Raw genomic sequence first — 14307 nt, forward strand, 5'->3', positions numbered from 1 at the left:
AGAGTTGTACACTCCCTACGATATTGGGATTAATATCGTACGCTTCTTCCGTGAATATTAGGAGCAATATCACCGGGTGGCTGTACATTGATCGCTATGTTGGCAGTCATGTCATACTCTACCCACTGGGTATTAGGATGGGTGTCACAGGGTGAGTGTACACCTACTGCGATATGAAAACTAATATCATGCTCTCCATCCCTGGATATTAGGAACAATATCACAGGGAGGTGTACAGCCCCTGCGGTATTAGCAGTAATAATATGAATTATTAAACATCAGTCTTATGAATAATTATCAATGGTCATATTAATTAACAGTTTAACGTTATCAATCATTAATGATTATTTCCAAGATATGATTATTCATGATTAAAATTAAATATTAATATTCATGTCACTTTTAATATTAGTTATTAATCTTAATAGTAATTATTGTTTTATTACCAACATCACTTATGATGGATGGAAGTAACATTAATTAGTGATATCATTATTTTGCTATTAATACTGATATTGCTATTAATTATTAAGAGTAACCGTTAATATTTTTCATCCGTACTGTTTTACTGTCTCTACTGTAATTATTAATATCGATGATTACTTTTAATTGTTTTATATTTATTAATATTAATAATTAATATAACTGTTCCCGATATCCGTGGGGGAGACGATAGTACTCCCAATATCGCAGAAAGTGTACACCCCTCTATGATGTTACTCCTAATAGTCAGGGGGTAGAGGATGACATTATTGAAAATAGCGCAGTGGGTGTACATCCCTTCAGTCATCTTGTTCCTAATATCCTGGGTGGGAGCGGATGATGGGACTCCCAATATCGCAGGGGGCGGAGACCTCCCCCGTGATACTGTCCCTAACATCCAAAGGTGGAGAGGATGATATTTCTTCCAATTTCGCCGGGGGTGCACACCACCCTTGTGATATTGATCCTAATCTCCAGGCGGCGAGAGGATGATATTAGTCTGAATATTGCAGGAGGTGTACACTCCCTAGGGCTATTGTTCCTAATATCCAGGGACGGAGAGGATGATATCACTCCCAATATAGCAGGGGGTGTACACCCCTTGTGTGACATTGCTCCTAAAGGGCAGCGGGGGAGAGGAAGATATTACAGCCAATATCGCAGGGGGTGGACAATCCCTTGTGACATTCCTCCTTATATCCTGGGAGGGAGAGGAAGATACTAGCGGCAATGTCGCAGGGGCTGTACACACCCACTGTGATATTGTTCCGAATATCCCGAGGGGGAGAAAATGATGTTACTTCCAATATCGCAGGGGGTGTACATCCTCCTGTGATATTGTTTCTTATATTCAGGGGGAGAGGATGATATTACTCCCAATATCGCAGGGGTTGTACACACCTCCTGCGATACGGGTAGTAAGAGCCAGCCTCTCTCCCCCCCGGCTCTTAGGAGCCCCATCGCAGGGGGGTGAGGCCCCCCCCCGCGGTACGGGGCGTAAGAGCCAGCCCCTATCCCCCCTGGCTCTTAGGACCCCCATCGCAAGGGGGTGAGGCCCCCGCGATGCGGGGAGTCGTATCATCCCCCTCTGGATATGACGATTCACATCGCAGGGGGGCGGGCGCCCCCCGCGATGCGGGGAGTCATATCATCCCCCTCTCCCCCCCCCGGATATGACGATCCACGGTGGTCACACAGCGTGTTCACGTTATTGTCAGTAATATCTTCTCCGCCTCTGGAAATTACCAACCATGTCACAGACGGGTGCACATCCTCCGTACTCTTTGGAGTAATAGCATCCTCTTTCCCCTTGATATTAAGAACAATATCACAGGAGTGTTTTTACCCCTGGGGCATTCCGTGTAGTGTCATCCTCTCACACGTTGAAATTAGGAACAATATCACTGGGGCCGTGTCCACCTCGTGCGATATTGAAAGTAACATCATCCTCTTCTCTCCTGGATCATGGGAACCATATCACTGGGGCTGTGTACACTTTCTGCGGTATTGGGAGGAAGATCATCCTCTCCGCCTTGGAATATTAAGGACCGTATCATAGTGGGGCTGTACACACCCTGTGCTATTAAGAAGAATATTATCCTCGCCTGCCCTGCACATTGGAAAAAAGTATCACAGAGTGGGTGTACACCTCCTGCGAAGGGGGGGTGATATCATCTTCTCTTCTTCTGGATAATAGCAACAATAGTACACGGCTTTGTACACTTTCTGTGATATTGGGAGTAATATCAACCTCTCCACCTTTGAATATTAAGAACAGTATCACAGACTGGATGTACACCCCCTGCGATATTGGGAGTCATATCAGCCTCTCCTCTCCATGGATATTAGGAATAATATCCCAGGATGGGTGTACACCTCCTGCTGTATGGGGAGTCACATCGTCCTCTCCCTTCCTGGCTGCCAGGAACAATATCAGAGGGTGGGTGTACACAGCCTGCGATATTGCGAGTAATATCACCCTCTCTCCCTCCGGATATTAGGAACAATGTCACAGAAGTCCTGCGATACTGGGAGTAATAGCATTCTCTTCTTCCGGGAATATTAGGAGGAATATCACCGGGTGGATGCACACCCACTGCTGTCTTGGGAGTAACGTCCTACGCCATTCCCCGGAGATGATATTCGGATCAATATCACCGGGTGGGTGTACACCTACTGCGATATTGAACGTAATATCATGCTCTCTCCCTCCCTGGACATTAGGAACAATATCACCGGTGGGTGTACACCCACTGAGGTAGTAGGGATAATATTCATATTAATTCTTCCTCATTTATCATTACCATGAATATGTATTACCAATATTAATATTAATATTAAGAAATCATTGCTAATAAATAGTGTTCAGATTATTAATATTAATATTAATTATTAGGAGCTAATATGGTAGTTTTCTAATGAATAAGATTAATATCACTCTTTAATACAGGCATCATTAATCATTAATATTAATCATTTATTGTTATCATGAGTATAACTCTTTAATATGAATTATCATTCTTATAGGTATTGATTTTAAGAATTATATGATCAGTTATTAATATTGATCATTATTAGTATCAATTAATAACTGAGATTATTAATTGCGGCAAGTCACATTGCGCCATTCCACCCCACCCCTCCCTCGGCAGCTCGTTGACGACCCAAAACGGGGATCCAAATACCCCTGAGAGAGCAGCGGTATACTGGGATAGAGGAGGATGGTCACGTGGTGGAGAGGCGTGTTTTTGTGTACCAGCCCTTCACCTCTGCTGACCTTCTCAACTGGGAAAACAATACCCCATCCTAGAGCGAAAAGCCGCAAGCCCTAATTGATTTGCTCCAAACTGTTATCCAGACCCACAACCCCACCTGGGCTGATCGCCACCGGTTGCTCATGTTCCTCTTTAAGAGAGATGAAAGGCGAAAGGCGGAGAGGGCTCCACGCAGCAACTAAGTGGTTAGAGGAACATGCACCAGCTGATTATCAAAACCCCCAAGAGTATGGAAGGACCCAGTTACCAGGAACCCACCCCCAGTGAAAGAGAGGATATGCAAAGGCTAAACCGAGACAGGGAAGCTCTTTTGGAAGGATTCAAGAGGGGAGCTCAGAAGGCCACAAATGTTAACAAGGTCTCTGAGGTCATTCAGGGAAAAGAAGAAAGTCCAGCACAATTCCACCAGAGACTGTGTGAGGCCTGTGGTATGTATACTCCCCTTGATCCCGATAACCTTGAAAATCAGCGCATGATTCACATGGCTTTAGTCCGTCAAAGCGCGGAAGACGTTAGAAGAAAACTGCAGAAGCAGGCTGGGCTTGCAGGGATGAATACATCACATTGATGAGCAATAGCTAAGCAGGTGTTGGTAAACGGCGACGCAGTAAGCCGCGACAAAAAGCGCAAAGAGAATGAACTTCAGGCCCGGCGAAACGCCGACCTGTTGGTTAGCTGCAGCAATCAGAGCGGTCCCCCCAAAGAAGTAAGGGAAGAGGGGCCCTGGGAAAGAAACTCACCTTGGCTGTCAGAGTTTGCAGCGTAACCAGTGTGCTTATTGTAAAGAAATAGGACATTGGAAGAACAAATCCCCTGAGCTCAAAAGAAAACAAGGTGACTCAGAGCAGGAGGCCCCGAACAAGGAGGAAGGGGCCCGGCTCAACCTGGCAGAAGGGTTATTGGACTGAGGGAGACCGGGCTCAAGTGTCCCCAAAGAGCCTCTGGTCAGAATGACAGTCCGGGGTAGAGACATTGATTTTCTTGTAGGTACCGGTGCTGAACATTCGCTAGTAACTGCCCCGGTCGCCCCCTTATCCAGAAAGACTCTTGACATCACCGGAGCCAAGGGGGTTTCAGCAAAGCTAGCTTTCTGCTTGCCTGGGACTCGTACTGTAGGAGGACATCAAGTGATTCATCGGTTTTTGTACATGCCTGACTGTCCCTTGCCCTTGTTGGGAAGGGACTTGCTTAGCAAGCTGAGAGCTGCTCTGTCTTTGACAGAACACAGCTCTTTGCTGCTAAAGTTACCCGCCACGGGAGTCATTATGACCCTTACGGTCCCCCGAGAGGAGGAATGGAGACTTCTCTGAACTCAGCCGGGCCAAGAGATAAGACCAGCTCTGGCTAAGCGGTGGCCAAGAGTATGGGCAGAAGACAACCCTCCAGGGTTGGCCAGTTAAGACTGGGGCCCAGCCGCTTAGGCAAAAACAGGACCCGGTCCCCAGAGAAGCTCTTCAAGGTATCCAGGTCCATCTTAAGCACCTAAGAACTTTTGGAATGATAGTTCCTTGTCGGTCTCCACGGAACACTCCCCTCCTGCCTGTTCCCAAGCCATGGACCAAGGACTACAGGCCGGGACAGGATTTGCACTTGCTTAGTCAAGCTACCCTGACTTTCCATCCAACAGTACCTAGCCCGTCCACATTGTTGGGGTTGCTGCCAGCTGAGGACAGCTGGTTCACCTGCTTGGACCTGAAAGACACTTTCTTTCCTATCAGATCAGCCCCTGAGAGCCAGAAGCTGTTTGCCTTTCAGTGGGAAGATCCGGAGTCAGGTGTCACTACTCAGTACACTTGGACCGGGCTTCCCCAAGGGTTCAAAAACTCCCCCACCACCTTCGGGGAGGTGTTGGCTTGAGACCTCCAGAAGTTTCACACCAGAGACCTAGGCTGCGCGTTGCTCCGCTAGGTTGATGAGCTTTTGCTGGGACACCCCACAGCAGTCGGGTGCGCCAAGGGAACGGATTGCCCTACGCTGACACCTGGAGGACTGTGGGTATAAGGTGTCCAAGAAAAAAGCTCAGATCTGCTGACAGCAGGTACGTTCCTTGGGGTTTACTATCCGACAGGGGGAACGCAGCCTGGGATCAGAAAGAAAGCAGGTCATTTGCCATCTAGTGGAGCCTAAGAGCAGAAGGCAGGTGAGAGAATTCTTAGGAGCTGTGGGGTTTTGTAGACTGCGGATCCCAAACTTTACAGTATAAGCCAAGCCTTTGTATGAGGTCACAAAGGGGACGGGGACCGGGAACTTTTTGAATGGGGATCCCAACAACAGCAAGTCTTTCATGAGTTAAAGGAGAAACTTATGTCAGCCCCAGCCCTGGGGCTACCCGATCTGACAAAGCCTTTTTCATCCTATGTGTCAGAGAGAGAGAGAAGATGGCAGCCGGACTTTGAACCCAAACTGTGGGGCCCTGGCCGAGGCCGGTGGCCTACCTCTCTAAACAATTAGACGGGGTCTCTAAAGGATGGCCCCTGTGTTTGAGGGCCTTGGCAGCAACTGCCCTGCTAGTACAAGAAGCAAATAAGCTGACTCTTGGGCAGAACCTGAACACAAAGGCCCCCCATGCTGTGGTGACTTTAATGAATACTGAAGGACATCATTGGCTAACGAATGCTGGACTCACCAAGTACCAAAGTTTGCCCTGTGAAAATCCCCGTATAACCATTGAAGTTTGTAACACCCTACACCCTGCCACCTTGCTCCCGCTAGCAGAGAGCCCTGTCGAGCATGATTGTGTAGAAGTGTTGGACTCAGTTGACTCTAGCAGACCTGACCTCCGGGACCAGACTTAGGCATCAGTAGACTGGGAACTATAGGTGGGCGGGAGCAGCTTCGTCAACCCCCATGGAGAGAGAGGTGCAGGGTATTCAGTGGTAACCCTGGACACTGTTGTTGAAGCCAGATCATTGCCCCAGGCCACTTCAGCCCAGAAAGCTGAACTCATTGCTTTAATTCAGGCCTTAGAACTCAGTGAAGGTAAGACTGTCAACACTTACACTGATTCTTGGTATGCCTTTTTAAGCCTTCAAGTGCATGGAGCGTGATAGAAAGAAAAGGGCCTATTGAACTCTGGGGGAAAAGGCAGAAAATATCAACCAGAAATCTTCCATTTATTAGAAGCAGTATGGAAACCCCACAAGGTGGCAGTTATGCATTGCAGAGGACACCAGCGAGCTTCCACCTTGGTGGGCTTGGGGAATTCCCGCGCTGACTCAGAGGCTGGAAAAGCAGCATCTGCCCCTTTCCAGGCATTAGTCACAGCTCCTCTGCTCCCTCAAGCACCTGATCTTGGACCTGCTTATTCTAAAGAAGAAAAGGACTTTCTCCAGGTAGAGGGAAGGACAAGTGATGGAGGAAGGATGGATTCGGTTACCAGATGGGAGAGTAGCTGTGCCACAGCTGCGAGGAGCTGCAGTTGTACTGGCTGTGCAAGAAACCACCCATCTAGGTCAGGAGTCACGGCAAAAAGTTGTTAGGCTGGTATTTCTACATCTTGCCTTTCTCAGCCCTTGCCAAAACGGTGAGGCAGCGGTGTGTCAGCTGCCAACAGCATCATGCGAGGCAAGGTCCAGCCGTTCCGCCCGGCATACAAGCTTATGGAGCAGCCGCCTTTGAAGATCGCCAGGTAGACTTCACAGAGATGCCAGAGTGTGGAGGGAACAAGTATTTACCAGTTCTTGGGCGTACCTACTCTGGGTGGGTGGAGACCTATCCAACGCGAGCTGAGAAAGCTCGTGAAGTAACCCATGTGCTTCTTCGAGATCTGATTCCTAGATTGGGACTGCCCTTCCAGATCAGCTCAGATAACGGGCCTGCGTTTGTGGCTGACTTGCTACAGAAGACGGCAACGGTATTGGGGATCACACGGAAACTGCATGCCGCTTCCTGGCCTGAGAGTTCCGGAAAGGTGGAGCGGATGAATCGGACTATCAAAAATAGTATTATGGTCTTCCCCGCTGGATATGTAAAACAACACCACGAGGGGCGTCAAACCACCTGCTAAATTTGAGGGAATGTTATCCTCTCCCCGCCTCCCCCGGCCCCGGATATTAGAGACAGTAACACAGGGGTAATGTACACCCACTGCTTTATTGGGAGTAATGTCATCCTCTCCCTTCTTGGATATTAGGAACAATATCACACTGTGTGTGTATGCCTGTCGCAAAATTCAATGGAATGTCATCCTGCGCCTCCCTGGATATGACGAACAATATCACGGGGGATGTACAACTTCTGAGATATTGGGAGTGATATCATCCTCTCCCCTCTGGAAGTTAGGGACAATACCACAGGGGTAGTGTACACCCTCTGGGATGTTGGGACTAATATCATCCTCCCGCCCATTGGATATTAAAAACCGTATCACTAGGGGCATGCACACACACTTCGATATTGGTATTAATACCATCCTCTCCCTCTTTGGGTATTCGGTGCCATATTTCAGGTGGGGTATACACCACCTGCAATATTGGAAGTAATATGATTTTCTCCCCCCCACCCCCGGATATCAGAAACAACATCACAGGGGGTTGTGAACAACCCCTGCGATATTTGGAGTAATATCATCGTCTCCCCTCACGATTATTAAGAATGATATCATAGGAGTGGGGGCTGTACACCCCCTTTCATATTTGATATCATCCTCTTCCCCCCTGGATATTAGGAACAACATCAGGAAGGGATGTACAGACCCTGCGACCTTTGCTGTCATATAATTGTCTCTCACTTAGATATTAGGAAAGATGTCACTGGGGATGTGAACAGCCCTGCGATATTGAGAGTAGTATCATCCTCTCCCCCCCTTGCATATTGGGAACAACATCACAGGTGGGGTGTACTGCCTCTGCGATATTGGGAGTAAAATTTTCCTCTCTTCCCCTGGACATTAGGAAGGGTATCAGAGGCGGAGGGTGCACATTCCCTGCGATATTCAACGTCACCTTATCCTCTCCCTCCCAGGGTATTCAGAACAATAGGACAGGAGGGGTGTACACCCCCTGCGATATTGAGAGTCATATCATCCTCTTTCGCTCTGGATATTAGGAACAATATCACAGGGTTGCGTACACCCCCTGCGATATTGGGAGTATTATCATCCTCTCTCCCTCTGAATATAGGAAGATTTTCACAGGGGTGAGTACACCCCCTGCGATATTGGGAGTAATATCATCCTCTCCACCCAGGAAATGACTAACAAGGTCACGGGAGGGTGTACTCCCCCTGCGATATTGGGAGTAATGTCGTCCTCCCCAAACCTGGATGTTAGCAATGAGATCACAGAGCGGGTGCACACACCCTGCGATATTGGAAGTAATATGATCCTCTCCCCACCTGGATACTGGGAAAGATACCACCGCGCGGGTATACGTTTCCTACGCTGCTGGGAGTAATATCATTCTTTTCCTTTCCGGATATTAGGAAGAATATCACAGGGGTGCTGTACAATTACTTCAATATTGGGAGTAATATCATCCTCTATTTTCCTGGATATTGGGCACAAAAACACAAAAGGGTGTACAACCCCTGCGATATTGGGAGTAATAGCATACTCTCCTTCCCTCGATGTTAGAAAACAATATCATCAGGGCTGAACGCCCCCTGCGATAATGGGAGTCATATTTACTCTTTCACAGGCCATTTGGAACAATATCACAGGGGGTATTTACAAACAGGGGTGGTGTACACCCCCTGGGATATTGGGAGTAACATCATTCTCTCCACCTCCGGATATTAAGAACAATATCCCGGCAGGAGGTGGTACACCCCCAGTGATATTGGGAATAATGTCATCCTCTCCTTCCCTGGATATTCGGAACAATATCGCAGGGGGGTGTACACCTTCTGTGATATTGGAAGCAATATCGTCCTCTCCCCCGCTGGATATTAGAAAAAAATATCACTCACTGTGTACACCCACTGTGATATTAGGAAGAATATTACAGGGTGTACACCCACTCTGACTTTAAGAGAAACAGCTCCCTCAGATGTCCCAAACAATATCACCAGGTATACAATGATATTTCCCTAGGATATTACACATACTATCACAGGGTGCACACCCACTGTGATAACAGGAGTAATACATCCCAAGGATACTACCGAGAATATTACAAGGCTGTACACCCACTATGACATCAGGAGTGATATCTCCCTAGGCTATTATGAGTACCATCCCAGAATGTACACACACGGTGTGCACCCACGGTGATATTAGGAGTACTATCAACCCAGGACATAACCAATAAGACCACAGGGAGTACATACATGATGTACACCCACAGTGATGTTATGAGAACTATCTCCCTAGAATAATACGAATAACATCACAGAGTGGACACACATGGTATACACCCACTGTGGCACTAGGACTAATAACTTTCCAAGTTACTACCAATAGCATCACAGAATAGAAACACATGGTGTACACCCACTGTAACATTAGGTGGAATTTCTCCCTAGGATATTACGAGTAACATCTCAGTGCGTACACACATGGTGAACACCCACTGTGACATTAAGCATAATATCCCCCTAGGATATGACCAATAACATCACAGGGTGTCCACCCATGGTGTACACGCTCTGTGAGGTTAGGGATAATAACTCCCTAGGATATGATGAATAATACCACAGGGTGTACAGAAACTGTGATATTAGAGGTAATATCTCCCTAGGATAATATGAGTAATATCACAGGGTGTACACCCACTGTGATACTGGGAGCAATATCCCTCTAGGATAGTAAAAATAATATCACAGGGTGTACACCCACTGTGATACTGGGAGCAATATCCCTCTAGGATAGTAAAAATAATATCACAGGGTGTACACCCACTGTGATATTAGGAGAAATATCTCTCTGGGATATTATGAATTATATCACAGAGTGTAGACACATGGTGTACATCCACTTTGATATTAGGAGTAATATCTTCCTAGGACACTACAAATAACATCACAGAGTGTACACCCACTATAATATTAGGAATCGTATCTCCCTAGGTGATTACAAATAATATCGCAGGGTGTACACCCACTGTGCTATTAGGAGTAATATCTTCCTAGGGTATTACGAATAATTTCACAGTCTGTACACACATGGTGTACACTCACAGTGACATTAGGAGTAATATCTACCTAGTAGATAACAAATAACATTGCAGGGTGTACACCCACTTTGGTATTAGCTATAATATTTTTCTAAGTTGTTACAAATAAGATCACAGGGTGTACAAACGTGGTGTACACTGACTGTGATATCAGGAGTCGTATCTCCGTAAGATATTATGAATAATATCACAGGGTGTACACCCACTGTATTATTAGGAGTAATATCTCTGTAGGATATTACAATTAATATCACAGGGTGTACAGCCACTGTGATATTAGGAGCAATATCTTTCTAAGATGTTACAAATAATATCACAGGGTGTACGCCCGCTCTGCTGTCAGGAGCAATATCTTCCTAGGATATCAAAAATCCTATCACAGGGTGTCCAATCTCTGCCTTCCAGGTTCGAAGGGATTCTCCTGCTTCAGCCTCCCAAGTAGCTAGGCTTACCCGCCACCACGCCCGGCTAATTTTTTTTAATTTTCACTGGAGATGGCGTTTCACCACGTTGGCCAGGCTGGTCTGGAACTCCTGACCTCAGGTGATCCATCAGCCTCGGCCGCCCAAAGTGCTGGGATTTCAGGTGTGAGCCATGGCGCTCGGCCAAGAGTTATATATTCAATTCATTTGGAAACACAGCTCCCATATTTGAGTGTGCATGTACTTTTGTGAAGAAACGATGTCAGAAAACCTAAGGATGATAATAAATATGAAAAGTAACAGGCATGTGAAAAGGTGTTCTGATTGAGAACTATAAGGTTCGATTTCGTTTTTAGATAATGCGGTCCTAGCTCTTGTGTCGTCCTTTTACATACTCTACATGAAAGGAATTTGTAGCACGGTGTCAGAATAAAATAGAGTGTATTTCATGGCTTCTTAATTTCTTTCAATTAGACTGAGATCTTTTTCTTAAAGAGAGAAGGACATTTTCATTGCATTGTATTTTTTCTGAAAAGAGCAGGCCGTATGTTACCGAGATCACGGATTTGTTATACATGACATTTTGGTCTTCTAATATTCTTCAGTGGATTTTCTCTAAAGTAGTATGTACCGAAAGACTTGTATAGCAAAAAAGTAAATCACGTAATAATTCTGAGATTTTTGGAATTGTCACAACTGAGAAACATTGCTGGCGGTGTATGGTCCGCAAGTGTGAAAATGTTCCTTGTGAATTGCTTGCATCCAAAATATACACACAGCATTAAGGGCTGGTTTTTATCTTTTATTTTCCCAATCCTCTTTCCTTCTCAAGGTGTCCAAGACACTCAGAGCCACTGAATCTCACAGGTGTCTGAGAATTCCTCCTCCTGGGACTCTCAGAGGATCCAGAACTGCAGCCGGTCCTCGCTTTGCTCTCCCTGTCCCTGTCCATGTATCTGGTCATGGTGCTGAGGAACCTGCTCAGCATCCTGGCTGTCAGCTCTGACTCCCACCTCCACACCCCTGTGTACTTCTTCCTCTCCAACCTGTGCTGGGCTGACCTCGGTTACACCTCGGCCACGGTTCCCAAGATGATTGTGGACACGCAGTCGCATAGCAGAGTCATCTCTCATGCGGGCTGCCTGACACAGATGTCTTTCTTGGTCCTTTTTGCATGTATAGAAGACATGCTCCTGACTGTGACGGCCTATGACTGCTTTGTAGCCATCTGTTGCCCTCTGCACTACCCAGTCATCGTGAATCCTCACCTCTGTGTCTTCTTCGTTTTGGTGTCCTTTTTCCTTAGCCTGTTGGATTCCCAGCTGCACAGTTGGATTGTGTTACAATTCACCATCATCAAGAATGTGGAAAGCTCTAATTTTGTCTGTGAGCCATCTCAACTTCTCAAACTTGCCTGTTCTGACAGCGTCATCAATAACGTATTCATATATTTCGATAGTACTATGTTTGGTTTTCTTCCCATTTCAGGGATCCTTTTGTCTTACTCTAAAATTGTCCCCTCCGTTCTAAGGATGTCATCGTCAGATGGGAAGTATAAAGCCTTCTCCACCTGTGGCTCTCACCTAGCAGTTGTTTGCTGATTTGATGGAACAGGCATTGGCATGTACCTGACTTCAGCTGTGGCACCACCCCCCAGGAATGGTGTCGTGGAGTCAGGAATGTACGCTGTGGTCACCCCCATGCTGAACCTTTTCATCTACAGCCTGAGAAACAGGGACATACAAAGTGCCCTGCGGAGGCTGCACAGCAGAACAGTCGAATCTCATGATCTCTTGCATCCTTTTTCTTGTGTGGGTGAGAAAGGGCAACCACATCAAATCTCTACATCTGCAAATCCTGCCTCTTGGTCACATTATTTTTGTGGCTTGACGGCTTTTATTCCTTTCCGCATTTCCTTTGTGAATATTGCTTTCTTCGTTATGCCTTTCACTGGAATGGGTGAGTATTCTGGGATCCTTTGTTCAGCAGAAACCTCATGACAGAATCCTCTATACCTAGGCGGCCTCTTTTAGTTTCTGAGCAATAACCCTGTCATCCAGGTGGAATCACAACCATCTTTTTATATACACGAAGTCCTCACTTCATTTTGGAATTCCCTGAAAACTGACTTTATGGAAACAATGTACAAGAGGTCCTCCAACACCACTGGTTGTTCAAAGTTGTGTAGTTATACTGTTGATGAAAAATAAGTGGTTTCACTGTACATAACTTTGCTTCAAGGTGAAGTTTCTAAGAGACTTTCAAAGATGTTAAGTGAGGACATACTGTACATCAAATTCATATCCTCTTCCAGAGTTCATGTGGAATTTCTTTATAAACTGCTTCTAGAGGACCTATTTAGGCAGGTTGTGTGTAGAGATCCATGTCGCCGTTCCTCAATCTTGGCTTTGAGTCAAATCACCTGGGGAGCTTACAAATGATGAGGCCTGGGTCTCAATACCTGAGATTCTGATTTCCTTGCACCTGTGTAAGTATGTGGATTTTTTTTTTTTCCTTTAAAGCACCAGAGGTGGTTCCAATGACGAAGTTTTTAGAGGCATCAAGCTCCAATGAGTAAGAACAGAAATTAACTGTAATATGATTTCTTCAAATATTATCTTCAAATGCGTAGTCCATCAACACCATACAAATGTGTATTATGCTGTTTTTTTCTCACCATTTCGCATTTTCTATCTCTTTCTATTCCTTTTTTTTTTTTTTTTTGAGTCAGAGTTTCACTCTTGTTGCCCAGGCTGGAGTTCAATGGCACGGTCTCGGCTCACTGCAACCTCTGCCTCCCATATTCAAGCGATTCTCCTGTCTCAGCCTTCCAAGTAGCTGGGATTACAGGCATGCGCTACCATGACCGGCTAATTTTTTTTTTTCTTTTTTGTATTGTTAGTAGAGACAGTGTTTCTTCATTTTGGTCAGGCTGGTCTTGAACTCCCAACCTCAGGTGATCTGCCCGCTTCCGCCTCCCAATGTTCTGGGATTACAGGCGTGAGCGACCGCGCCCAGCCACCACTTAGCATTTACATTTTACATTTGTTGAAGTTATAGATTTATACACACATTGATTGCTGCTTTGTTATACACTTGCATATACGTAAGATGGGAAATAGAAAAGAATAAAATGGGCACTGTATCCCTGAAATTTCACATTCCGAGACATTTAAAAAATATTAGCTCTTTAGAAATTTGTTTCAATTAAGAAACTGTGGTATACACACCCAATGAAGTATTATTCAGCCTAAAAAGGAAGAAAATCCTCTCCGCTGCAGACAAAATGGATGAGATTGCAGGTCTGTATATTAAATGAAATAAGCCAGACACAGAATGACAAATATTTCATATCCTCATTTCTATGTAGGAAGAAAAAAGGAAACCTTGGCCAGGTGTGGTGGCTCAGGCCTGTAATCCCAGCACTTTGGGAGGCCGAGTCGCACGGATCACTTGAGTCCAGGAGTTCGAGACCTGCCTGGCCAACTTGGTGAAACCCCGTCTCTACTGAAAACA

General features: G+C 45.9%; 1 protein-coding gene across 1 annotated transcript; it reads left to right on the forward strand.

The window, feature by feature from the left end:
* The first annotated feature begins 8464 nt into the window (after positions 1 to 8464).
* On the forward strand, positions 8465 to 12392 carry LOC134757181 (olfactory receptor 7E24-like). Its single transcript, XM_063698347.1, has 2 exons — positions 8465 to 8621; positions 11692 to 12392. The coding sequence occupies exons 1-2, from the start codon at positions 8498 to 8500 to the stop codon at positions 12390 to 12392; spliced, it is 825 nt and encodes a 274-aa protein (XP_063554417.1). The 5' UTR covers positions 8465 to 8497.
* The last annotated feature ends 1915 nt before the right edge of the window (positions 12393 to 14307 follow it).

This window comes from Gorilla gorilla, chromosome 15 (genome assembly GCF_029281585.2).
Source record: "Gorilla gorilla gorilla isolate KB3781 chromosome 15, NHGRI_mGorGor1-v2.1_pri, whole genome shotgun sequence".
NCBI classification, from domain to species: domain Eukaryota; kingdom Metazoa; phylum Chordata; class Mammalia; order Primates; family Hominidae; genus Gorilla; species Gorilla gorilla.